The sequence below is a fragment of the Ictalurus punctatus genome, chromosome 12 (assembly GCF_001660625.3).
Source record: "Ictalurus punctatus breed USDA103 chromosome 12, Coco_2.0, whole genome shotgun sequence".
Taxonomy (NCBI): Eukaryota; Metazoa; Chordata; class Actinopteri; order Siluriformes; family Ictaluridae; genus Ictalurus; species Ictalurus punctatus.
The window spans coordinates 10,537,340-10,564,780 of record NC_030427.2 but is presented as its reverse complement, the minus strand read 5'-3'; the positions used below and the strand labels follow the sequence as shown (position 1 = coordinate 10,564,780).

The window sequence follows — 27,441 nt, the reverse complement described above, 5'->3', positions numbered from 1 at the left end:
ACATCCTTCATAGTCTGATCTCTCTCACTCTCTTTCGCTCAAGTTTCTCTGCACATTCGCTTCACTGCATCACGCCCATGAATACCTTTTTGTGTGCATACGATGTGTACGCCCGTGAGCACATGCTCTGATGCTGCGTGAGATTTCCTCAGCACGGTTGCTTTGGTCGTCAATCGTGAAATGCATCCAGATTGCGGTCATTTTCATCACAAAGTTGGTATCGGAGCAATATGTAAATTTCCAAAACGCATTTCATGTATACACGTATACACCCTCTGTAAAGAATGTGGAGTGAGATGCGGTGTGACGATGCAAGACCGAGTGAAGGAAATTGTTATGGCCTGTATGATCAGGTAGTTTGTTCACTTCGAGTTTAAATACTTGCATAAAAGGACGGCTTTTTCCAGCCTTCACGTACAAACTGTATACGCGTGGACAAAGCCAAAGGATGATCCACTGGTTTCAGAGCTAAACCGTTGTGTAATCACGTGTGGACGTCTCCTATTGCACGGCATAAAAATCACGCCTGGAGTTTGTGTGGTCGAAACCTTTCTCGTCTAAGATACGGCACAAAGTTAACAAATGTATTGTTGTCGAAAAACGATTGGCAAGATGATGGATGCATGATGTATTCATGAGAGAAATTCCCTCCACTGACCACTGAATCATGGTTGTGTGATTTTTGTAAAAAAAAAAATTTCTCTTCAGCAGTAACCTTTAAAAGCTCCACATTGTTCAGATCTGTTCTCTTTTGATGGCCATAGATATAACTTGAGTTGTTGCCATAGCAATGAAAAGTCCCCCTCCCCAGAGCTCTGATACAGAAGATACTGTAACTCTGTTCCAGTCCACCAGCTCTTTAGAGATGAAATGGAGCAGACAATTTTGTGGTGAAAAAGGCCGGTTATGCACCGTATCCAGCTCTGCGTCTGTGGAACACACACTAATGAACGTAACCGAGCCTCGCTGAAGCTGATTCTAGAATTCTCTAAAATTGTAATAAGTCGTTCCAGAATGCAACGGAGCTTCAGATCCTTACCAGAGTTGATTCTGGGACTCGCTTGGATTCTAGAATTCTGAAAGGAGTTCAAGAACTCACCAGAGCTTCAAATCCTTAATGAAGAGGATTCTAGAACCCTAGAAGGAGGAGTTCCAGAACGCTACAGAGCTTCTAGAGCTTTGTGTGACTGGGACGTCTCGTAAGATTTCGACCAACACCGTTTTTCAAATTGGAGACAAGTTACATCTCGGATTTATATACAGCGATAAAAATGCTTTAATGCAGAGAAAATAATTTATTAGATGACTCATGGCACTTTTAAAATGAACAATGGCATCACGTCTGCTATGTAAAGACCAAAAAAAAAAATCTATAGCAACCTGATCAACCCGAAATAAGATGACATCTTCCTGAAACATACTAAGTGTAGCATGGAGAGGTTTTACATGACTGCGCACTGCGTGGCTCCACAGCAGTCCTTTAGGACGGCTACGCTGCTCTTTGTAATGGATGGTTTGTTCGGCGGAGGTTCCGGGGTCGACTTTTTCACTTTTGGAGGACCTGGGAAGGTTCAAGGATGAGAATTATTCAAACGCTTAAAGATTGTCATCAGTAGCAGATCATCAGTTTTATTTCTTCTATCCAACTCCTGTAAATTCACATGAACCATCTCTAATTCCACTAGCGTCTGCTTATTGGCTCTATATGCCTTGTTAATTTTACATTCAACTTTAAGTTACATTTTGTTTTTAACACCTTCGACGTTCGAGCGATTAACACGTCGGCACTCTGTGAAGCAAACGGTTAACTCCTTTGGACAGTATGCAGCATGGCTATATATAGATTTCACATTCATTTATCATTTATCAAGCTCTCCTAGCAGCTAACATGCACTTCTGCAGCCCACTGTGCATGAAAACATCACCAGATCAACAAATATACTTCTTATTTTTATGAGGAGCAGATGCAGTGCAAGCCCCTGCGTACGTTGGACATCGTGTAGACCTGTACAGGACATGTATCGACACCTTCTGTCCCATCAGAATCAAGAACTGTACAGAGGAAATGAGCATAAGGATAAAGGAACCTCATTCAAGATGTAGTTTAGTTAAACAATATTGGGTCTGCTGCATTGAGTGCATTCTACCCAGAGAATGAAACTACTGTACCAAACTGATCATTTATTTATATATATATATATATATATATATATGTGTGTGTGTGTGTGTGTGTGTGTGTGTGTGTGTGTATATATGTGTATATAAATAAAAAAAATATCAGACATTTTTTCAGTTTGTGAAGTCTGTTTTGAAAAATGCTCATTAGAAACTGGAAGGCGCATGTGAACGTTCCACCAGAAAGCAGGAAAGCATAACTCCACCTGCACAGTGTTCCTGTGGTGTTGTGTAATTGCCCTCTCAATTTTGAAGCCTCTACAACAGGGGTGTCCAATCTTTTTTGGATGCAGGTTTTCATTCCAACCAACCAACCAACCAAGAGGCACACCTGATTCCACTTGTTTAATCGGTTGATCTTGGCTTTGACTAGACTCGGGTGTGGCTCCTGCTCGGTCGGAATGAAAACCTGCACCCACACCGGCCCTTTCCGGATAAGATTGGACACCCCTGCTCTGTAATGTTCTGCTTTGCTGGACAGCCCCATGAGGAGACCGTGTTAATCTCTGTAAAAGCGCTTTTCTCTGTATGATTGAACACACAATGAGCACTTAATTGCTCGTTTCACCAGCAGGGGTGGGAGAGTGGTGTGTGAGGCGCAGCATGGCTGTAGCCAACCGCTGACTCGTTGCAGACCGTAGTGATCGCTAAAGCGTCGCTGACCTTTTTATAGGAATTTGTTAACTGGCTGTGTGGCTTGTAAGAGTCTGAAATACAGTTCATGCCTCTTGTAAACGTAAACCCTTACTACCAAGAGAGCCCGCGGTGTATGATGAGATATTCACTGAGTGTTTGGGAGATACACCCATTAGAGACCTAGATAGGCAGCATACTGTGCTGAATGATTTTTTTTGTTTTTTGGAGCGTAGTTTGGTCCTTAGTTGGTCACATGGCCATATCTTGTATGTTGGCTCTACCTGTGTGAGGAATTCAAGAACCTACATATAGCCTCCCCGAAGCGTCGCTTCTCTGAAGAGTCGTTTGAAACATCGTCTGTATTTTATTGTTCTAAGTTTGAAACTTGGCCGGTACTTGGATTCAGTGACGGATGTTTGAAAAGAGAGCTTCCTGGAGTGCCTTTATATTGACAAGAACACACATCCTCTTTTCCCCACAGGATATAACAGAATCTTTCTCAACAGGTCAGTTTGGACATTAATAGGAAAACCTGTAGCCCTGCTCATTCGTGCGTTTATCTAACCAGCCCAATATGTGGCAGCACTGCAACGCATCAAGTCATGCAGGTGATTTTGTAGACATCGCCCGGTCCAGTTTGGGTGATCTTGTGCCCTCTGACACCTCAGCCCACGGTTTCCTGTTCTTGGCTGACGGAAGCGGAACCCGATCTGGTCTTCTACTTTTGTAGCCCATCTGTCACGAGGTTCAACACGTATTGTGCGTCCTGATGATGCTTTTCTGTTCAGCACGGTTGTAAAGCGTGGCTATTTGACTGGTTTTCCTGTCGGCTCAGACCAGTCTGGACATCCTCCTCTGACCTCTCTCATCCACAAAGCTTTTCTTCCCACAGAACTGCTGCTCGCTGGATGCTTGTTTTGTTTTTCGCATCGTTCTGTGTAAACCGTTGTGCATGAGAATCCTAGATAATCGGCAGTTTCTGGAATATTCGCACCACCGACCGTGCTACGGTCGGAGTAATTGAGCTCATGTTTTTCCCCTGTTCTGATGTGTGATACGAACATTAACTGAAGCTCTTGACCTGTATCTGCATGTATATGCATTGCGCTGCTGCCACATGATTAGCTGATTGGATAATTGCATGAAAGTGCAGGTACACTGGAGACGTGTGTGTATATAACCTGGAGGTAATTCTTCTATAGAAGTTAAAAAAGGACATAATCTTTCAAGATGGATGCATTGTGTAAAAAGGGCAGACGTGACCGGTTCGGATTACGCCACCTCCTCACGTAAAGCTAGTCCCAGTCTGAATAGGGCTTCAGCTAATGATTGTTCAAATTATGCTAGACAATATGTTCACAAGCCAACATCAGTTACGTTTGCAGCTCTTCAAGGTATAAAATAAACTTTTACATGGATGAACTGCCACAAAAACCTGCCATCTTTACAGAATGGTCCTATCAGCTATCTAGGTCTCTACAGTGTGTATCTACAGGAATATCTGTAGGTAGAACCCCAAACCTTTTGCTATCTGGTTGCTTAATATCTCTAAAGATCTGTGTCCATCTTGCTTTATAAAACGTGTCTGTGAGCTCCAGTTAAATATGAGTAAACGTGTCAATGAATCAGGGCCACTCACTCTGTGTGACTCTGGCCAGTTTGTCCAGTGGCATGAGCTTGAGTCTGAGGAACTCTGCCATCTCTTTGTCCTCTTCCTGCTCCCTGTAGAGATGGACAGCAGGTTTGTGAGTCACAGATACGAGTGGAAAGAGGGGCCGATGGAGAGTGTCGGGAGATAAATAAAACGGGGATGAGACACAGAGGGAGGGGAGGGGAGAAAATGAGTGAAAGAGCGGCAGGAATGAGTCATAAAGCGGCGAGAACTGTGGCTGGGGCACAGAGGTGTTGATGAGCTCTCACTCTGACGAACACTAATGAGTGTCAGAATTCTCACCGAGACTGAAAAACATTTTCTCTGTGATTCACTAATTAAATAGGACGCATTAAAACAAAAAAAAAAAACAGTGATGATGGATTGTCTGCTTATTCAGAGTTGTGTTGTAGTTTTTATATTCGTGCTACGTGCGCTGTGATGGAGACTTGGTTTTAAAGATGCACTTTGCAGATTTGTATTATATTCTTCTTCTAATTTTTCTCCCATGTATTCGTTATTGGTTCCTGTTTGTGTTTGTTCTCTTTTTTTTCTTTTTTTTTAAATTAATATTATTAGTATTTATTAATTTTATCATATGCAAAAAAAAAAGATGATGTATTATTTTTTTTCTCTTAATTTCTACTTTTTTTTAGTTTTTTTTCTTTTCTTGCCATCCACTTTTCCCCTTAGCTTTACAGTAATACTTGCATTAAAAGTAACGTTCTTTTGTTTTGTTTTTTTAACCAGTTGTTTGTTGATGGGATCATACATGTGTACATGACGACATGATTTTACTATTTCTCTACATTTTTCAATTTTAATTCAAATTTGTTTCAAATCTGTCCTCATGCTTTTTCCTATTAGGACTCCAACAGAGTCACTATATATATATATATATATATAACAGATGCAGTTCATTATTGTACTTTTTTTTGTTGATAAGCGCATATTTTTGTGGGATTTTCATTTCTTCTTATTTGTTCTTTCCTCCTTTTCTTTCCTTACCTTTTCCCCTCTTAGGAGTGATTTTAATGGTCAGAAAAGCCAAAACCCTTAATAACCTTTAAAAAAAAAAAAAAAAATCTTCACCGTGATGCAGCATTTTTCTACTGTACTGTTTCCTGCATCTTTATTTTAACCTCTTTTCGCTGTGAATAATTAATGAGCTAGACAGCAAGCCGTTGTGCCTATGACGTTTGATTGAATGGAAGTGAATCGTTTTCAGATGCAAGAAAGTGATTGTGTTTAGCCGAGTGTATGGAGGTCTGGCATGTCCTGTGGCTTAATTAGCTTTCAAATGTAGTTCATTATTGAACCAAGGAGGCATTCCTTCTCCGCAGGGAACTCTGGGTTTCATCTAGTTCTTTATTTAACTAAACTAAACAAAACTTTAAGTTCTCAGTTATATAAGTCCCAATTAGCAAGGTTTGGTGAATAATCTGCGAGCATTCAGTCTCATAAATATACCAGTCAGGGTATGTCGATACAGACTGGATGCCAGATGGGATCACACACTTGTTCATTTTGTTTCACTGCATGCTCATTCTCTCACACGTGTAATCAGCTTTGCTGCAAAATAAAAGCTGTACTGTGTAATTCTAGCAGAATTTCACAAGAGCTTGTCATCTGCTAAAAACAAAGAGCTGGGGCTCCCAGGTTGTGCACAGGTATTCAACTAAAAACGTATTTACCTTTACGGCATTTGGCCGACGCTCTTATCCAGAGCGACTTACATTTATCTCATTTATACATCTGAGCAGTTGAGGGTTAAGGGCTTTGCTCAAGGGCCGAACAGAGGCAATTTGGCTGTGCTGAGGTTTGAACGCACAACCTTCTGAGCAGTAGTCCAACACCTTAACCACTGAGCCACCACTGCCCATATTAAGGTCCACTTTGTAAAATTCTTTGCTTACAGACGTCTGGCTTACATGTGGTCATGTGTCTAATATGACTGAATGGCAGTGATAGTTTTTTAAGAATGTGTTTTGAATGTGATATGGGGAGAATAAGCACGCACAGTACTTTTTTTTTCTGTTTTTTTTTAAACAAGCCATGTCATCAGTTCACTAATCAGGCAAGGGGAGGTAAATTGTCTATGAAATTTTGTGAAAAGTCTTTGATTTCCTAGACTACGAGTTGCCTTGCACCTCCCACCTCCGCCCTGTGTATGGAGTTTGCAGGTTCTCAACATGCTTTGGGGGTTTCTTCTGGGTACTCTGGTTTCCTCCCCAAGTCCAAAGACATGCATTGTAGGCTGATTGGCATGTCCAAATTGTAGTGTGTGTGTGTGTGTGTGTGTGAGTGAGAAAGAGAGGGAGAGATTGTGCCCTGCCATGGGTAGGCTCCAAGCTCCCTGCAACCTTGTGTGTAGGATAAGTGGTACGGAAAATGGATGGATGTAACTGGATATGAAAAGAGTTGCTAAACTACACCAGAGTCCTTGGTTCAGTCCACCGAAACACTTTGTTCCGTCTGCATCCGGACCACGGTCTGCCAGTTGGCGACCCCTGATCTTTCACCCTATTGTTTTCTCTACTGTTGATCAGAGTAATGCTAGCTAATCTCAGTGGTCTGGATGACGAGCTCATGGTTCTGTCCCTTAGACCTCATGCCAAAGCTCATCCCACCCCCAACCCCCACAAACTCACTTAAGAAAACCTAGAGGAGATATAGGAATCTCTAAATGTGGAGAGTTCCAAAGAAGCCATGATTCAGTGTTAATCCTGATAAAATATTGCCCTTAATGTCATTGGCCTAGAAAATCTTGTCAGTTTGGCAATAGGTAGCTTATCCGTTGCCACATCTAAACAAATGCAGACACTGATTGTCACAAGATCTGTTTAACATAATGTCTGATTATCTGACTAGCTAGATAGTTTATTTGTTGGCAGTAACTATGTATACAAATGCATACAAAGCAATACCCATGATCCAGCAGCAGTAGAGTGCGCTCCATGAATCTTTTAAAGCTCTCTTCTCACTTCTCAGCTCTCTCTAAAGACGATGACTATTCTGGTCTTCCATCTTAATCATTCTGGCTCATTTGAATGATTTCTCTCCTTCCTCCGTTGTCATTGTCTTGTACAATGCGACTAGTTTTCACATTAGCATACAACTGTCATCTTCTGGTGTGTTTGAGTCTCCCAGTGAGCGCTGGGAATGCACAAATACATCCATATGCATGCAGTGCCTCAGTGTGCTATCAGTTAATAGATTTGGGCTTTTCCTGATAATTGTGCCTGTGTCCATCAGAGAAAGCAGATTATTTCTAATCAGAATTTAAAACGAACTAAATCAGGGGTATGTGATCTTATCCACAAAGGACCATTGTGGCTCCTGCTTGGTTAAAACAAAACCCTGCAATCACGCAATGCAGCTTTTTACAACGCTAACTGCCAACAGACCCAGGTTTTTCCAGACCTGGTCTGACTTGCAGACTAAATGGGGGTTGAATCCTCTTTGAAGCCGCCAAATACTTATTATCTCTAGAACGCAATGTGTAGGAGTAGAAGATAGTGTTGTGACAATTCAGCACTTCCAGACACCACTTTTCTCTGCCTTTACTTTTCTTTTCTTGCACGCACCTCAATCTCTCCACCTCTGCGTCATCCACTAGGAAATCCCTCTTTTCCACCAGCTTATGGATCTTCTGAATCAGCTCTTCCTCCTTCTGCTGCTGCTTCTTGCTCCTTTCTTTTTCTGGGTAGAGAGAAAGAGGAAAACGAAACATATGGAATCAATGAATGTAACATGAAGTCCATTTTGTATTTAGATGATCATGGGTACTCTGGCAGTATTGTTTTTGTTGGTTTTTTTTTGTAGATTTTCTATTATTGTAGTTATTGTATTATCATACCTATACTATTCTCATAGCTCTTTTTGGAGGGGTTTCCTGATTTTTCTCCCTAATTCAGTGATTGATGAAGAGAATATGTAAACCACCCATCCAACCCTGAGAGCATGGCCAATGTTGCTCTCTTGGACTCCTGGACACAGATGGCTGTGTATTATCGTACCTGTTTTCTTGTAGCTGTCCTATTCTCATAGCTACTGTATTGTCGTCGTTATCGTATTCCACTGCTATTGTATTAATATACCTAACCTGTCCTGCATGCCCAGTCAGCTTGTGTTATTGGTTTTGTCTTTAGAAATAGTTTCAGTATATCCATTTATCCATCTTCCTTTTTGTTTTTTTTATTTTTTTCCATACCTGATATGCACGCGCACACACACACACATTGATGGTAGGTGAAGGGCAGAGCGTGTGGAGGACAGGAAGTGCCAGCTCAGCTCTTTTCACAAGGAGAGAACATAATCCTGAAAGCATCTTTGAAAATGAAGATATGCACACACATGCTTCTGTCTTTCTCCTACTCCCTCTCCCTCTTAGACAAATGCACAATGAGACAACACGTGCCATCCTTATTGATGGCCGAATAAAACTGTGTGTCACAGAAGCCATAAAGCGCACCAGCTGTTCTTGAGAAATGCACCATTCAAACCTGCTACAGTTTCATGTTTATGTTTTAATCAGTTTTAAAGACTAAATCTTTTGTGAATGCTCCATAATAAAAATGGTGCTCCCTAACCCCATGTCCAGCATCAACCCAAACAGTGAAATATGAATGAGAAGCGGCTATCGTGTCCATGATTTAAAATGTGTTCTTGATGGCGAGGGTACAAACCTGGCACGGCTACAATTTTACGCAGCTCCTGCTTCAGGGCCATGATGTCTTTGCACAGTTGAATATCGTCCATCCTGAAGAAAGACAAGAGGATTTTCTGAGGAAAGAGGTAGGGCTGGGCAATGTGATTATAAAGTTGTAATACAGTACGTCATGTGAGACATGATGCTCAGTCTCAGCAAGAGTAATGTCATTTTTGTGTCGGTCCTTTTTATTAATTGTTGTTTGGTGGGGTGTTTTTTTTTTTTGTTTTTTTTTCAAATGACATGCATTTATTATTATTATTATTTGTTTTGTTTTTAAGTGAGTAGAATTGTTGTATAGTGGCATCCTTTTCAATAATTTATGTTGCTTGTGGTTGCTAATTATTCCTAAAATGTTGAATCTTTATCATTTCATCATTTGTATTGCAAATTGTAGGCTCAGCCTGGTATAAAAATGACCGATTAATGCTATAACCTAGCTATTATGGTACATTCACACATACAGGGGCTCGCGGGGACAAAGCGACTGGAGAGCATTTTCAATAAGAGATGGTGACTTACGGTGACGTGAGCAACAGCGACTGTTGGCGACTACACGTGGGCGTGTCCAACTTGAGAAAAGTTTACCTTTTATGCAAATTTCGAGTGACTTAGCACAGCGACTACCAATGGGAGTGAAGACCGTAGCGCGCAAGTGATCCGTGATCCGCCATGCTGCCTGCGAGTCCGAACTGTGTCGTGGAACCAGAAAGCAGACAGGTTGCCGCAGTGGCAAAGCGCACACACCGCTTCTCCTTCATCTCGTAGGATATGATGCGTATGTAGACTGGTGAAGTTTATATACAAACACTGCTCCTGCAGAATGTTTCATTTTAGCGGCAACAAAATTTGATCTGTTCTCAATAGTGGCATGTTGGTCACGCCACCCACTGATACATGTTACTATGGCAACCAGTAATAGGACCGCCTACTGGCAACTTCATAGTATAGCGACTGGTGACTTGCAGTGATAAAATCTCTGTATGTGTGAGCGTACCTTTTAAACTTGCTAGTTATGGCTCATGAACTATCCTGTATAGCGTAAAGTGGCTGTATGAGAATGATGGTAATAAAATTGTCGTCATTTTTTTGTTACTATTATTTTGATCTATGCACCCTCAAAGTCTGCTCACTATGTCCTCACTTTTGATAATATCAGCAGGACTTCAGGACTCAAGACAGATTGGGACAGGTCCAGGTCAGTTCTGTTGTCATGTAGCCAAGATAAATATTTTAATCAGTCCTTGTAGGATTTAGCGTTTTTGCGATCACAGAAATTAACGCAAAATCAAGGAAACTCTGCAATATTCGCAGGAGCTTGCAATTTTTCAAAATCACTGCAGATTGTCCGCAGATTCGGACCAAGATGTGCCATGTGACGTCATCACAACGCGCATTCGGCTAAAGCCCTCTTCTATTCATGTGAGTCGAGCATGAGTAACAAACATCACTGTGAAAGACCGTGTGAAACAATTTTGTGCAATTACAATTTCACCAATTCAAGTAGTTTTTGCCGCAGCAAAATAAAGCATTTTTGGCTGCGACAATCACCAAAATGCTCCACAAGATCCTGTATGGACCCTATAATATTGTCTTTGCTGTCCTCGATTGGTTGTTGTCCAGCTTTACTGGATTATGTAGCTTGTTTTTTGAGCTATTTTACTTTGCTTCCTCTCGGATTCTGAGAACTCACTGATTTACTGGTAACACAGTGGTTAGAATAAGGTTAAGGCAGTTCAACACAGCCAGATTAAATAAACATATTAGCCAGACTCACAATTTTTCACTTGCGAGGACAGAACACTGCATCTCCTAGCCGAGATATTCACCAACAACTTGGTGATACTTTGTCGAGGCCGCAAACACAATGTGCTATGTGGAAAAACTTACTCCGGAGATGAGGACTACGGCACAGTAGTCCCCTTTTCGGGACGTTTCAGTTAGTCTATTAATAACGCACTTCACTATCTAACTAGCTCTCCGTACATTATTACATTATGGTAGCTACCAATTTTTAACCTTTAGATTTCTCTGAAGCATAGACAGACCTCTGGTGCTATCAAAGTCTTGGTCGCTATGTCAGAACCTTAACTACTGCTATTTACGTTTATTCATTTAGCAGATGCTTTAATCCAAAGCGACTTACAAATGAGAAAATACAAGCGAAGCGATATCAAGCGGAGAGTTGAAGTAGTGCTACAATACAAGATCTTTTGAGTTCTAGAAAAGCAGAGTGCGCAGAGTCGAGGTGTAAGAGCCAGAGTAAGTCGTCGTTGTTTATTTTTAATAAAAGTATAACGTGGGGTTGGCGGTTTAGTGGTTAGTTTGGTGTTCACGGAAGAAGTGGGTCTTTAGTTGTTTTTTGAAGATGGTGACGGATTCTGCTGTCTGGATTGAGGTTGGAAGTTATTCCACCACTGAGGGACAGTTGGTGTGAAGGTTCTGGAAAGGGACCTCGTTGATCATTAACTGATCACAGGTTGCGTGAGGGAACGTAAGCCTTCAGGAGAGAGTTGAGGTAGGAGGGAGCTGTTCCAGACAAGGTCTTGTAGGTGAGCATCAAGGCCTTGAATTTGATGTGGTCGGCTACAGGAAGTCGGTGGAGGGAGATGAAGAGGGTGTGACACAGCTTCTCTTGGGCTGGTTGAAGACGAGGCGTGGTTAGCACGTTTGCCTCACACCTCCAGGGTCGGGGGTTCGATTCCCACCAGGGCCATATGCTCCCTGGGATAGTCTCCAGGTTTCCCTGTGACCTGTGAGAAGATGGATGGATCCATGTTGTTCTGTCCCAATTCTACAGTTGAAGTGTTCACTAGATTACCGATTGCTGCAAAAATGACGGGGCGGCTGTGGCTCAGTTGGTAGAGCGGGTTGTCCTTTAGTCGTAGGGTTGGCGGCCCGCATGACTCCACATGCCGAAGTGTCCTTGGGCAAGACACTGAACCCCAAGTTGTGCCCGATGGCAAGTTAGCGCCTTGCATGGCAGCTCTGCTACCATTGGTGTGTGAGTGTGTGTGTGAATGGGTGAATGAGACACAGTGTAAAGTGCTTTGGATAAAAGCGCTAAATAAGTGCACCATTTACCATTTAGTATAAATCGAAAAGGGTAGTGGACCCTAGTGTGAGTTGCTGAGTTTCAGAAATACCTCCCCTCCACAATACCTTGAAGGATCTGTCTGAGAGATAGTGCAGAACCGTTCCGGTGATGCCCAGGCTGGAGCAATCATTGGGAGCCAAATGAGAGTCTTGCGCAAAGTGAGCTCTAACTATCGGAGTTCTCCGAGCTCTTTTCTTCATTCACTCCTCAAACCACAACTAATAATATCTGTGCTCACACACATCTGTACAATCGATCAGTAAGAGGAAAGTATAGATTATGTAGCAGTACTCTCACCATGACCAACACGCTGATATCTATCATAAATAAAAATTCCACTACAAGAGTATAATACATAACATGCTCCCAGCTTCTCTGCTGTTATGTAATGCTATTTGTCAGCCATGGCTGGAGGTCGTGGGTGGACATCAGAGCCATGACTCACCACCCAGCCTTATTTCTTATTTAACCTCCGTATTACCAAAGCAATCACACTGGGATTGCTGCTTCTTTCTTTTTTTTTTTTCCTCTGTTTGACACTTTTTCCTTATTTTCCCTCCTTCCTTCCTTTTCTCCATTCTCCTCACCTCATCCTGCACCGCAGTGACGGCTACCAGGCGCTTTAATCCACAGCAGCAGATGACTCATCCACTTGCTCTTTCTCCACATAGTTCTCTCTATTTCTCTCTGTCTCTTTTTCATGATGTTGAGTCTTGACTTCTATCACTCTCTTGCTTTCTGTGTTGACATTTTTTTTTCTACCTTTTCATTATTTGTCTCTTTGCTCCATCTCTTTTGTTCTGGTCCTCCATGTTCAGCTTTTCTTGTGCGTGTGTGTGCGCGTGTGTGTGTGTGTGTGTGTGTGTGTGTGTGTGTGTGTGTGTGTGTATGGGTGTGTCTGTGTTCGAGCTTTGCAGTGTTTTGTGACGCACTACTGCACTGCCTGCCAAGAAACATTTACTTTGTATCCTCAGGAGTCCCCTAGACACAGCGACCACACCGAAACCCTTCATGTCCCCATAACCCACAGCAGAGACGCATTAAACCCAATCGTATTAAACTGATGCAATTTAGCCTCGTTCTCTGCTCCAGAGAAAGAAACGATTAATTGAAGCAGAAGCTCAGACAATTCGTGACCTCAGCATTATAAAGTTTTGGGTTAATTCAGAACAAATTAGAAGATTGGTGGGAAGTTTCACAAAAATATCACGATACTTGGACTTTTTTTTTTTTTTTTTTTCTTCTTCACAATGCACAATATGTATAAAAGTGCCAGTAAAAGTGGCATATTTTTACAAAAACGCTGAAAAAAACGAGTTAAAATTAGCTTAGCACCCGCTATCCACATCACACAATACAGTACATGACTACAGACTCATGATCCTTTAAACAGCCCAGACTTTCAATAGAGCATTGCGAAGTCTTGCTCCTAGTTATTCTAATGATGAGTCCGATCCTTTGCTCGTTTATTCATTTTTTTTGTTGTTGTTGTTGTTGTTTTCTCATTTAGCCTAAGTTGCTCTGCTTGACAGACCGGCTGCTTGTTTTTAAAAATCAATTTTGGATTTGCACTTAAGGTTTTTTTTTTCCTGTTGTTGTGGTTTGTCTTGTTTTTGTTCTGTGAACTTAATAAACCCCTGCATTTGCATCCAACTCTGTGCGTGATTACTTCCATGCTGTCTGTTTTGGAGTTCGTGATTTTCCTCCAGGTTTATAGAATTAAATTTGTGCCAAAAATACTGAACACACTGTAACTTTTCAAGAAACAAACAAGACCACGATTCGTGTTTTGCCACCGAGTTCACGGTTCAAATTTTCAGAGCGTTTTCCTTCTTTCTCGTTTTATATTTTTTGTTCGTTTCATGAAAAGTTACTTTCAATACTTTTGGCACAAATTTCATTCCGTACAGGTTCTCTGCTTTCCTCCCGTCTCCTAAGAACATGCCAGTAGGTGTATTGGTGACTCTAAATCCCCCCTAAGTGTGAATGGGTGCCCTGACGTCCCATCTAGGGTGTGTTCCACCGTGACCCTGACCAGGAAAAGGGCTTACTAAAGATGACTGAATGAATGAAAGAGGATCTACAAAACGAAGTTAAATAATCCAGAGAAGCTGGAAAATTAAATAAGTGGCACTAAAATTGAGTTTGACATCCAGTCAGCTACTCCACTGTGTGGTGTAACAAAGGAGCTGGTCATGGTTATAAAGGCGATGCTTTAATGTATAGTTTTAAAAAGAAATGATGTTTTCTGATACTGATTTATAACATATTGTCCAGTCTTAGTCTAAACTAAACGAAGGGAACTAAAGAAATGCTGCAGACATCAAACAATAGAACTAAATGGAACTAAAGCCCTGCTTGAAGGAAAACTCCAGCATTTTTGATCCCGTTTTTATCCACATCTGTAGCGTGTGTGCAGTTATCACAGGCAGTCATTTTTGCACATCTGTTTGTAGTTTGAAAACACAGAAAGTTGAATTATGTGTTTAACTGTTGTTTTAAGAACAATTTTATATAACGTGAATTAAAAACTACCGCTGTTCCACTTTAACAATAAGCGACTTGGGAGAGGACAGACTTAACATAAAGTCTTATCAAAGCAGTTCTTTTGAACGTTTATAAAAAATCTCCAACACTCCCGAAAACTGTGGGAGCAAAATGTGAACCCAAAACGTTGTCGCACGCTAGTACAAATTGTTCCTTCGGGAAAAAGTAGTCCCTTTTCTGGAAGGAAGACGTAAACATACAGGTTATGTGCTTGACATTCAAATACCTCTACGTGAAGAATTTGTAAAAGCGTTCTACTTTAAAATATGTTCTGGATAAATATTTATTGATTTCCGACTCAAGGTTCTTGCTCATGGGACTCGTGATGCTGTGGATAGAGAATTTATTTTAATAAATGTAAGGTGACGGCCTTTCGCCTAGTGTCAGCCTTTACAGGCAGTCTTTTTCTGTCATGCTCAGATTAAACCCTAACACACTCGGTTTCTTCACATAACTACAGTCACGATCTTGCCCTCCTTGCTCCTGACTCGGCTTCCGCAGCAACAGTGCTGTGTTTTTTATTTTAGTTCTAGTTTTGGTTCCTCCCTCAGTCTTCTCACTCCGTCTTTCTTAAACAAACATATCAAGCTTGCGCACGTCCAACCTGACCTAATAACAGCATGCTGGAATAACATTTCTGTAAACAATGCATTTGTTGTCTCTCAAGTTCTCTCTCTCCCTCTCTCTCTCTCTCTCTCTCTCTCTCTCTCTCTCTCTCTCTCTATATATATATATATATATATATATATATATATATATATATATATATATATATATATATATACCTTTTCTTTGTGCTCATCCATTCATTAATTCACCTGTAAATAAAAGCTGCTGTTCCCAAAATTCAATCGGTGAGATTTGTAAGTAGCATACCTTTTAATAGACAATATTAGGAGCACCTGTTTACCTGCTCATTTATCTAGTTATCCAATCAGCCGATCATGTGGCAGCAGCGCAATGCATAAAATCAGAGAGAATTCAGAGGAGAATCGCCAGATTGTGTCAAGCTGACAGGAGCACTGCGGTAATGCAAATAGCCACGCTACAGCTGTGGTGAGCAGAAAAGCACATCAGAACACAACACCTCAAACCCTGAGGCGGATCGGCTCGAACAGCAGGACGTCAGACCCACGTCAGATTCCATTCCTGTCAGCCAATAACAGGAATGTGACGCTGCAGTAGGCTCAGGCTCACCTTGAACGTTGAGGACTGGAAAAAGACCAGGTGCTGTTTTTCCACTTGAATCTTGCCATTCTTCGCTGACCTCTCTCATCAACAAGGCGTTTCCGCCCACAGAACTGCTTCTTACTGGATGTGGGTTTTTTCCTCCCCCCCCCAACATGCTGTGTAAATGCTAGATTTATTTGTGCGTGTGTGTGTATGTGAGAGAGAGAGAGAAAATCCCAGGAGATCAGCAACTCCTGGAATACTCAAAACAGGCCATCTTGCATGGTCCAAGTCACTGAGATCACTTTTATTTATTTATTTATTTATTTATTTTTCTCCATTCTGATGATTGATGTGAATATCAGTCCCTCCAGGATTTCGCAATTTTGCGACTGCAGAAACGAATGCAAGATCAAGCAAACTCCGCAATATCCGGAGGATCTTGCGATTTATTTATCTATTTTCAAAATGACCGCAGAGTTCCCTGGGATAGGCTCCAGGTTGCCCCGTGACTCTGAAGAAGGAGTAAGCGGTAGTGAAATGAAATGAAAATCACCGCAGATTTGGGCCAAGACACGTCATCACAACGTGCGTTCGGCCGAACCCCTCTTTGATTCACTTTGATTCAAGAACTTGAGTACAGATAAAAGGTCTCATTTACCAACAAACATCACTGAGAAAGACCGTGCAAAACAACTTGGCGCAATTGTGATTTCGCCGATTCAGGTAGGTTTTCGCAAAAAAAAACCTACCTGAACCTTTTTTTGGCTTTTTATTAAAGGAATATTAACTAAAGCTCTTGATCTGTATTTGCATGTTTTATGCGTTGTGCGGCTGCTACATTATTGGCGGATTGAACTGTGAGTACGGGCAATTGCAATTAATTCCAATGAGTTTTTCTTGTGTTTTTTTTTTTCTCTGAGAGCGCTGGGTTTTGTTTAGGTCTCTCTTTGATGCACATTCCTGTGTGGCCTTCAACTGGCAATTATCAGGTTTGGTGAAGGATCTGGGAACATTCAAGATCATAAATATGCTAATGGAGTTGAACATTTGTTCATTTCATTTCACAGCACACACTCTCACACATGCATATATACATGTAATCAGCTTTGCAGTGCAAACTCGATTGGTATTGTGCTGTATAATTAATTCTCACAGAGATTAGGTGTGCTTCTGGGCTAAACTAGACTGTAAATGGGAATGAATAAATATTTATTTACCTCCCTAATGTGTAAATAACGAATAAATCAAATAGGAGTGGCATTAAAATTGCATTAAAACCAAAATATAAATGTCTAATATTAAACTTAATCTGTGTCTGGAACTAAGCACCAGTAGTTTATCCATCGTGGAGTGAGTTATCTTTGAGGGAAATGACAAATAACACGTCCGTATTAAATCCTCCGTTAAATTGTTTAGCGCACACTGAAGATAAAGATCCACACACCCAAGTCTCTCTCTCTCTCTCACACACACACACTCAGACAGCTAGCAAGCAGCCAGTGATTTGTGTTCCTCACATAAAGCGGAGCTCGGACTCCCTTCTGACGAGCACCTCCCTGAGCCTCTGGATCCTGGCCATCTCCGTCTCTATCTCATCCGGAGACATGGAGCTCTCAGCCATGGACACGTCCATCTGACCTGCAGGGGAACAGAAACACGCTGTGTATCTGTGTGTGAAAGACGTGCCACTGACCGTGACGACGTGTATGTACCGTACGGGTGTTTACACACGACAGGGTGTGTGTATTCTACATCTTCATCTGCTTCGCGTGTAAGGAATCAAACAGGAATGCGATGTTACAGGAAAATAATTAACAGCAGAGTGGTGTGATGCGCACACAAAATGGAGTTACTGTTACCGCTCTCGAGATTATTACAATCACATACTAATTAAAGAAAGACGCGTCATACTTTTTTTTTTCTTTTTTAATCCATTTATAGTTATGTTTAATGGTGTGGAACGTCTGCGAAACAAGATAGTTCCTTTATCACTCTGTTTATGCTGTGAACTGTTGTTCCCCTCGTCAGTTTCGCGTTCTTTCTCTCTCATGAAGATCATAATACAAAAGAAGCCCTCCGTGCTCAAAATTTTAAGTTCACCCTGACTGGTGCAAAGCGCTAACACTGTAGACTCCTTCCAAAATTGTTAAATAAACGAAAACTTCACCCCGTGAACAAATACGCTGCGTCCACCGTACACAGCCCTTTGTAAATTGTTACTAGAGAAATGACAGTATTAGAAAAAGCGCATTAATATAATCCTGTGGTTTGGCTTGTATCTGGAACTACCCTCCGAGCCCCCGTTATAGGAAACTCAACAACACCTTCTGACCGATCAGAATCAAACTCGTGTTATAAGCGTAATCAGTCATTTGATCAGAGTAAGGAACAGCAAATGGAGGAACTCCAAACACCCAGAGAGCAAGATTACAGAGAATTACAGTGTGTGTATGTGTGTGTGTGTGTGCGTATGTTCGTGTGTGTGTGGGCGTAGTACGACATGCTGGCAGATCAACTTTCAAACTTCATCGTGAATCAGCATGAGCACATCCGAGATTTTCATCCTACTGTTTACAAATAATGATGATATCATCACTACTTTCACCGCGACTAGGGCCATATGGTCACTGCTCTTATTAAGACGTACGGAAGGTTCAGTTATCTCGCGCAATAGTAAGACGAGATCTTATGAGTGTTCGTTCAAGTCTATCGCAGTCCACCGTTCGACCAGTCGTTCACATCACCGTAGCAACGAGTGAGGCAGTGACACACAGATATCAGGCTGATACCGATAGCTCAGTGCATCTAACTCCCATCATATGTGGCTCCGCTTACAGCAGGGTTCAACACACGTCTACACACATATACACAGGGCCAAACAATCATTTGGATGACTTTCCTCACACTCCTGTGACAGAAATATATCATTTAGTATATGACTAATGGAAATGAATACTTATAATACCAGAATTTGAAAAATGGATGCAGAAAAAAATAACCATCAGCTTAAACTAAATTTTTTCAACATTTCAAAATCCGAGCATTGTATTCCGTGTATTCTTAGGTTTGTCAAGTTCAAAAATGTTTTTTTCAAATGTAAATCATTGAAAAACATGGGTTCCCAAACCTTTCAGATCAGATCGCAGCTATATATTTGACAGTCTAGTGCTTAGAGGGAGTAGAGGCAGATTTTTTTTCTCCTACACATTCTCCTGTCCTAAAAGACTATATGGCTTTCCAAAGCGCTCAGAAGCAGTTCTAATGAAGCATAAGCCCGGCTTTAAATCCCTCCTTCAGAACATGAAGCATCATGAAAATGTCTACAGTGGTCCCTGTGGTTGCTACTTCAGCAAAAAAAAAAAAAAAAAAAAAAAAAAACAGGCATTTTTTCAGCCATTTAATGGATTTAAAATTTACTGCAGCACCACAAATCCCTTACAAAGTCTTTTTTTTTGGGGGGGGTTAATGAGCAGCAATCTTTTCATTACGGTCAGGGAGACCTTAATGATTCCCCTTTCACACCAACACTTCCAGCAATGCCAATATTACAGACAATTATCCAAACCTTGAAAGAGTGTGGTATAATTTGATGTTGTTCTTGGCCTTGGCTGTCAGATCAGAAACCTCTTTACAGCTACAGATATCTAGTCTCTCAAGGTACTGGAGCAAAACCTTTGTAATTGGCCATAGGGGAGATGTGCGAAGGAGGAATGGTCCTGTATAACTGAAGCTCACGGGAGGAGTAAATTACAGGGAGAGCATGAGAAACCCTGCCAGCATAGCAGCTTTTACAATGGCTGATTGCTTTCGGAGCCAGCAGGGTTGGGAGGCGGAGAGTATCGGTATTATAAGATGCCATCTTTGATAAGAAAGGTCTTTCCTGCTGCCTTCATTGCCATTCACACGTGGTTTTCCAAACTGAATACAAATCAGATGATGTAAACATCTCCCTGGACTGCTGCATGAATATTTAACCATTACCAATCACTCGCATCAACCGTCGCTGACTCACAGCGCGTCAACAATCTCAAGCTGCCAGAGGGTGGGGCTTCTTCTCTCAGACTAAATCCTCGGACAACTGGCTATGTGCTGTAGCAGGGAGACTTCTTACACACACACACACACACACACACACACACATACACACATACACACACATTGGTAGAGAAAGCAGCAGGAAACCTTTATGTAAGATAAAGCCTCAGCTAATTTTGAGATATTATAGCACACTGGCATGCATGCCTAATGTAGTGTAGCAACCTTTTGCTTTGCTATATTAGATATCTTGAATATAAGTAATATAACTGAGATATTTATCTTCTGGAAAAAAACAAAAACAAATACACAGCCTTCATCTCACAGTGAACACTGACTGATCAGACGTTCCATGATGTCCATTAAATGACTCTCTTGGCCTGACTTTTAATTTGGACCGTAAAAAGACATTGTTATTGGTCCATTTTAAATATATATAGATAGATAGATAGACAGATAGATAGATAGATAATAGTCTGTTTTGCCCACCTCGTTTGGTAAACTTGCTCCTTACATAACATGAACTTTGCAGGAAGATAGCCAAGGTGTGCTCACTGCCTCATTTAGCTCCATAGAATGTTTATATTTTATTATATATTGAGTGGTCCAAAATGGGAACTTCAACAAGCACTAATAGAGGCCCACTGGGGCAGGAATTAAGATGCTCCTTGTTCACTTTTGGAACATTTCTAGTAGAGAAACTTAATAGAGAATACTTCTTGGCCAGGGGTACAGTGGCTTAGTGATTAGCACATCTGTCTTGTAACTCCGGGGGTTGAGGCTTCAATTCCTGCCTCGGCCCTGTGTGCGTGGAGTTTGCATGTTCTGCCCGTGCTTCGGGGGTTTCCTCCAGGTTCTCTGGTTTCCTCCCCAAGTCCATGCACTGTAGTCTGATTGGCTGATCTCTAAATTGTCCGTAGTGTGTAAATGGATGTGTGAATGTGTGTGATTGTCCCATGCAATGGGTTGTCCCCCGCCTTGTGCCCCGAGTCCCCTGGGATTGGCTCCAGGCTCCACAGAACCCTGTATAGGATAAGCAGTACAGAAAATGGATGGATAGATGGATGGACTGCTTGGCTGAAAAAATTCCACAAACGAAGGGAAGTTGAAATGCAGACAGTGTGTCTATGATCTGCAGAAGCATTTCTATTGTAAGATATATTGTAAAGATTAGGAGAGGGAAAGGATGATTACAGAGTGTATGATGTCTGTATATCAGTAATGCATGCGCACCATGGTGACATCGTTTCTCAAGTAAAGGCTGATGGGAAAAAAAAAGAAAGTAAAATGCATCTACCATTTTCTACCACGTGAATGTTTTGGGATAGTTTTAGGTCTTTTGTGTGTGTGTGTGTTTTTTTAGAATGTAGTTCTGTAGGCTGTAAATTTGGTTGAGGTCATGTTGTTATTTATGTCCTCCCACACTAAAATCTATGGTTACGAGCCATTGATGAGTAATTCTTCTGTAAGACAGTCGGCAATGAAAGCTCCGACAAGCCTTCCCCTTTTGTGTTGTTGGAACAAGTGCACAACAATTCATTACTGCACAAGTGTGTGCGATTTTATAGTAGCTGATTTGCATCCAAGCCACTCACGGTCTATCCACCACTTCTTTCCTTTTTGTGATCTCTTCATCATGCTGTTTTTCAATTACTGCATGCTCTCTGTTCCTTTACGAACTAAATGTCTTTCTTCACCAACTCCACATTCAGCCTGGCTAAGCTTCTGCAAGGTGACAATAGATAAATCAAATAGAGATCACAATTTACATATCTAGCCGGGGGATATACCGGGATAAACCAGTCATGCTGAATGAAGAAACAAATATGGAGTACATAACGCACATAACACACACTTTTCCTCTTAAGCAGCAAACACCGAGTAGGACGGTGTTCATTACAAGCCCGGTCCGTAAATATATATCCTGTTTTGCTTGATGCTACCTACTTTTAATAGATTACAATCAGAAAAACTGTATTTTATATTGCTTCCTTATGCAAAGTACTGAACGCTACGGGCGATCTGAAGCAGATTACCTTACCTAATCATTTCTTCTTTGGTAATCTCATCGAAACTGTGAAATTACATGCAGATACTAGGATGTATTATTATCACACTGGGAGTTTTTCATAACTGAGACACCACGACCGTACATACACACATACTCTGTCAGGTTTTTTCTCTCTTTTTCCATCTGTTGCTCGCTGATTCAATGAATCCACAGTGAGTTCCTAGGGAAACAGTTGTTAGGGGCTTACCACTCCCACTCCTCCTTTTTTTAATGAAATCCCACACAAAAGCCTGGGAATGTGCCAGCTGCTCTCAGCCGAGCACACCTTTCTCACAGAGGACAGTTAACAATCTCGCTAGACACGCATGATCGGTGCCAATCTGCCGACGTGCAGCTGAGGCTGTTCACACGCGCCACATGTTGCATCCATTTCCTGTACGTGAGTGTGATCTGATAAAGCTCGTTCACATTCATGCGCATTGTGTACCGTAATGAAGGCCTGAGCTTCGGTTTGAAGTGGCTGAAGTGCTGATCTCAAGAGCAGCATTCAGGCTCTTTCACTAAGTAATTTGCGGTCACTCATTAAATGGGAATTACGGCATGAAAGTAGCGTTTAATACGTTATCGTGTCACGTAGCACAGTAATAGGGTACTTTAGTTATTTGTCTCGATGTTAAGTCTAATAATGCATTCATTCGGGGTTTTGTTTGCCTCAGCTTGCACTTTTAACTGCCACAGTTCTTCTTCTTTATACTTTGGATTGAACGTAAATGGCTTTGCACTGTTTTAATTCCTCAATGGGAACCTTACTTGGCTGATCAAATTGCTTCTGATATCCAACTATAAATTAACGGCATCTCACACCAGTAAAAAATAAACCTCTTTGCAGTGCTTGGTTAAATTTCGGCTGTACGTTGATCATGCAAACAACAAGGAACACCGACTTCCTTCAGTTTCAGCCTTTTATTTATTTATTTTTTTAAAAAATTTTAGAGTAGCAGCACTGCTTTTTAATGTTTTCACAGCTCTAACACTCCGGATTCAGTTCAGGGAGTGCTTTATAATTAGCGGTTCAGACGTCAGCGATGACGGCCTCGGATGTAAACCGGGTCATGAGAGAATAATCTTCTCTCTTTTAATTAAACTTCAAACTTCAAACACTAAACAAACTGTGTTACAGACACTTCTGTCTATCTTATAAGTGATACCTAATCCAGTCCAAGCACAGAGATTAGCCGTTAGGGCTTAAGAGCCTTGCTAAAGGGCTTGCACCACAGTCATGGGATTTGAACCTACACCCTTTTGGTCAACAAGCACTTCATTTCTGAGCTACTGCTGTCTAATCAAATGCAGATGCATCCAGATGCTCAGTGCTATTAACGTCACTGTGGAGTATGATCAGTGAGATGAGTTATGTATCAGCTCTGCTGCTACTGCTGCACTAAGACTGAACATGGCCAGAGCTAAAAATAGAGACAGTTTCTTCTAGTTTCATACTGATGGACTTAACTCCCTTCAACAATCTTATAATCTTCCATGCTGCATGCACCTACTCGAAAACAAAACGAGCTTTAGTACCACAGTAAAAAAAAAACATTTTGCTCTCAGCCAGGAGAGCAGATTATATACATGTATATACACGCTGAGTTTTGATGAGTGTTTCTCCAGATTGATGTCAGAGTTTGGAGCGTGATATTGTCAGTCATTGTTCATGAGGGGTATGTGCTGGTGTGCTGTGGCTCCTCGGGCATAATCAGATGAATAAATCTGAAATTTAAAGCATAAAACTTGATTATGTTTTATTAAACTGGACTGCTGAACACTTGTCCTGAAGTGTTTTTATTCCACTTACACCACAGCCAGCTCACATCAATCAAAACTTTTCCATTTATTAAAGAAAGACACATACCTGTTATCCATTTATAGTTACATTTAATGTTGTGGAATGTACACGAAACAAGTTTGTTCCCCTTAAAAAAAATGCAGCTTGCCATGTTACTAATTAAGTCCTCGGCCACAGCTTTATAAAGATACGCTTACATTTCAAAATTGCTCAATCTATTTTTTGTTCAACAGAATTTTCAGGGCAATATATACACCAATCAGCCATAACATTAAAACCACTGACTGGTGATGAGAACAACACTGATTATCTGGTTACAATGGGACCTGTCAGGGGGTGGGATATATTAAGCAGCAAGTGAACAGACAGTTCTCGAAGTTGATGTGTTGGAAGCAGGAAAAAATGGGCAATCATAAGGATCTGAGCGACTTTGACAAGGGCCGAATTGTGATGACTAGACGACTGGGTCAGAGCATCTCCAAAACAGCAGGTCTCGTGGGGTGTTCCTGGTATGCAGTGGTTAGTACCTAACAAAAGTGGTTCAAGGAAGGACAACCGGTGACCCGGCAACAGGGTCAGGGGCGCCCAAGGCTCATTGATGCGCTTGGTGAGAGAAGGCTAGCCTGTCTGGGCCAATCCCACAGAAGAACTACTGTAGCACAAACTGCTGAAAAAGTTCATGTTGGCTATGATTGAAAGGTGTCAGAACACACAGTGCATCACAGCTTGCTGCATACGGGGCTGCGTAGCCACAGACCGGTCAGAGTGTCCATGCTGACTCCTGTCCACCTGAGCATCGGACCTGGACCATGGAGCAATGAAAGACGGTGGCCTACTCCGATGAAAGGTGGTTTATTTTACATCATGTGGATGGCCAGGTGCGTGTGAGTCGCTTACATGGGGAAGACATGGGGCCAGGATGCACTATGGGAAGAAGGCAAGCCAGCGGAGGAAGTGTGATGCTCTGGGCAATGTTCTGCTGGGAAACCTTGCGTCCTGGTGTTCATGTAGATGTTACTTTGACACATACCACCTACCTAAACACTGCTGCAGACCAAGTGCACCTCTTCATGGTAACAATATTCCCAAATGGCAGTGGCCTCTTTCAGCAAGATAATGCACCCTGCCACACTGCAAAAAAATTTCAGGAATGGTTTGAGAACCATGACAAAGAGTACCAGGTGTTGACTCGACCTCCAAATTACCCAGATCTCAATCTGATCGAGCATCTGTGGGATGTACTGGACAAACAAGTCCGATCCATGGAAGCCCCACCTCGCGACTTACAGGACTTAAAGGAACTACTGCTAACATCATGGTGCCAGATACCACAGCACACCTTCAGAGGTCTTGTGGAGTCCATGCCTCGACGGCTCAGAGCTGTTTTGGCGGCACAAGGAGGACCTACACAATATTACGCAGGTGGTTTTAATGTTATGGCTGATCAGTGTATTTTTCAGTATTAAGACATAATGTGTTCATTTTGCTCATTCAATGGCTTTATCATATCCTGTATCTTTCTCGAAAAGAATTAGGAGAGAAATATTCATTCAGTTATCTTCGGTAACCGATTGATCCTGGTCAGGGCCATGGTTAGAACGCACCCTAGATGGGACACCATATATACAAATTCTCACCATAGGAGCAATTTAACATAAGCAATCTAGGTAAGAGTAAGCCGCAGAAACTATAGGAAACCCGTGCACACATGGGGAAAACATACGAAACTCAGGTTTCAGTCTAGGATCCTGGGGCTATGATATGGCAACACTACCTGCAGTCCCAATACTTATTGGAAACTTATTTTAATCTCATTTCACACAATAACACACAAATTGGACAGCACTGTTTCTATACTGTTGAAAAGAAGTGAAATTTCCTCGCCTCCTTTTTTTGCTGTTGCTCTAGAACTAACAACGGGTACTGTAAATGGTTTAATCTCCATTTTGGAGACTCTGACCCATCATAATTTTGGCCTCGTCAAAGTCACTCAGATCCTTATGCATGCCCATTTTTCCTGCTTCCAACACATCACCTTCGAAAACTGACTGTTCACTTGCTGCCTAATATATCCCACCCTTTGACAGGTGCCATATGAGATAATCAATGTTTATTCACATCACCTGTCAGTGGTTTTAATGTTATGGCTGATCAGTGTATATATTTTTGGGGAACAGTAAAAACACACAAAACCATATTCTCCTGCCTGGGGTTGTTCCTAACACAAAGTATAATTGCGTATAAGAAATTAAGGTAACAGTAAATGAATTCACCAATTTATTTTATGTTTTGTTTGGAAAAGAAAAAAAAAAGTTTGTGTTGCCAGTTTTTTCAATCTGATTTATTCCCAAACATAACCTCTGTGATATAAATATGAAGGTGTGTATATCAGATACACCAAAAGTAGTTGGGTTTTTTTTTTCCCTTTTTCATGAGCCAAGTAAATAAAGTTAAAGTTGCACTTTGAGTAAAAAATCTAAAAGGGGTCAATTTTGAGCCAAACAGACCACAAGGAATATGGAGATAGTCTGTTTAGGCCTATATATTTGTTATGGTTATTAAAATGTTATTTATTAGAGAATTGTTGTTGTTACATTTTTTTTTTTACGTTAAGCCAGTGACTCTGTAAAACAAGCAGTGCATATATATATATATATATATGTGTGTGTGTGTGTGTGTGTGCTTCATATTTATATGCATGATCGCGTTCAAATAAATAAATAAATAAATAAATAAATAAATAAATAAATAAATAAAGGGTGGTTATTGTTCAGGCTGTAAACGGAATGTTTAGATGAAAACGTGCTAACGCTGTCCTGTGTCAAAAAAGAGTAACAAAAGCGGTTGTTGGAGGAAGTAGACAATAAAATTCATTTCCAAAAACTATTCTGTGGACATTCTTTGGCGAGATAAACCCCTAATTCACGAGTTAAGCATTGTCCTACAGCTGTATACAGTCCATACCTTCGTCTTTGCTCCATTTGGTCTCGCGCACGGCGCCGTAGCTCCTCTCGTTGTCCGCGATGGACTTCTTTAATTCCATTGCAGCTGCTGAATTATTGGTTTTATTGTCTTTAACTCGCCAAACACCGCGGTTTACGGTTGTAAATCTGTGATGTGTGTGGTGTAAATTATTTCTGGTTCAATCTTCCGCTGTTCCGTTCAAACCGAGTAGGTTCCGCCGAGCCGCGGTGCTGCGCATCCTCTTTCACATCGAGACTGAGCACAACGCTCCTGACTGGGCTGCTGAGGGACGAGCGCGCGAGGGATGCAGGGCGCATGCGCAGTAAGAAGAACGCGTGAGGGACGCAAAGTGCATGCGCAGTAGGAAGAACGCGTAAGGGGTGGACGACGCATGCGCGGTATTGACAGCAAAAGGAGCCACGTAACAGGAAAAGTATGGCTATGATAGGCTATATCAAAATGTTATTATATGATAGAAATATAGAAATGTTAGTTCGAAATGCTACAGTTATATATTAAAACATCATTTTAGATTTTGAGCCTAATATGAAAATATTCTAATTATTATTATTATTATTATTATTATTATTATTATTAT

The 27,441-nt window shown here is 41.3% G+C and overlaps 1 protein-coding gene across 1 annotated transcript; it reads right to left on the bottom strand.

Moving 5' to 3' along the window:
* Positions 1-1,275: 1,275 nt before the first annotated feature.
* On the bottom strand, positions 1,276-27,078 carry bmerb1 (bMERB domain containing 1). Its single transcript, NM_001201022.1, is given in 6 exon segments — positions 1,276-1,561; positions 4,451-4,533; positions 8,050-8,164; positions 9,151-9,224; positions 17,508-17,628; positions 26,844-27,078. Coding segments are annotated over 6 exon segments (591 nt in total). The 5' UTR covers positions 26,923-27,078; the 3' UTR covers positions 1,276-1,442.
* Positions 27,079-27,441: the final 363 nt, after the last annotated feature.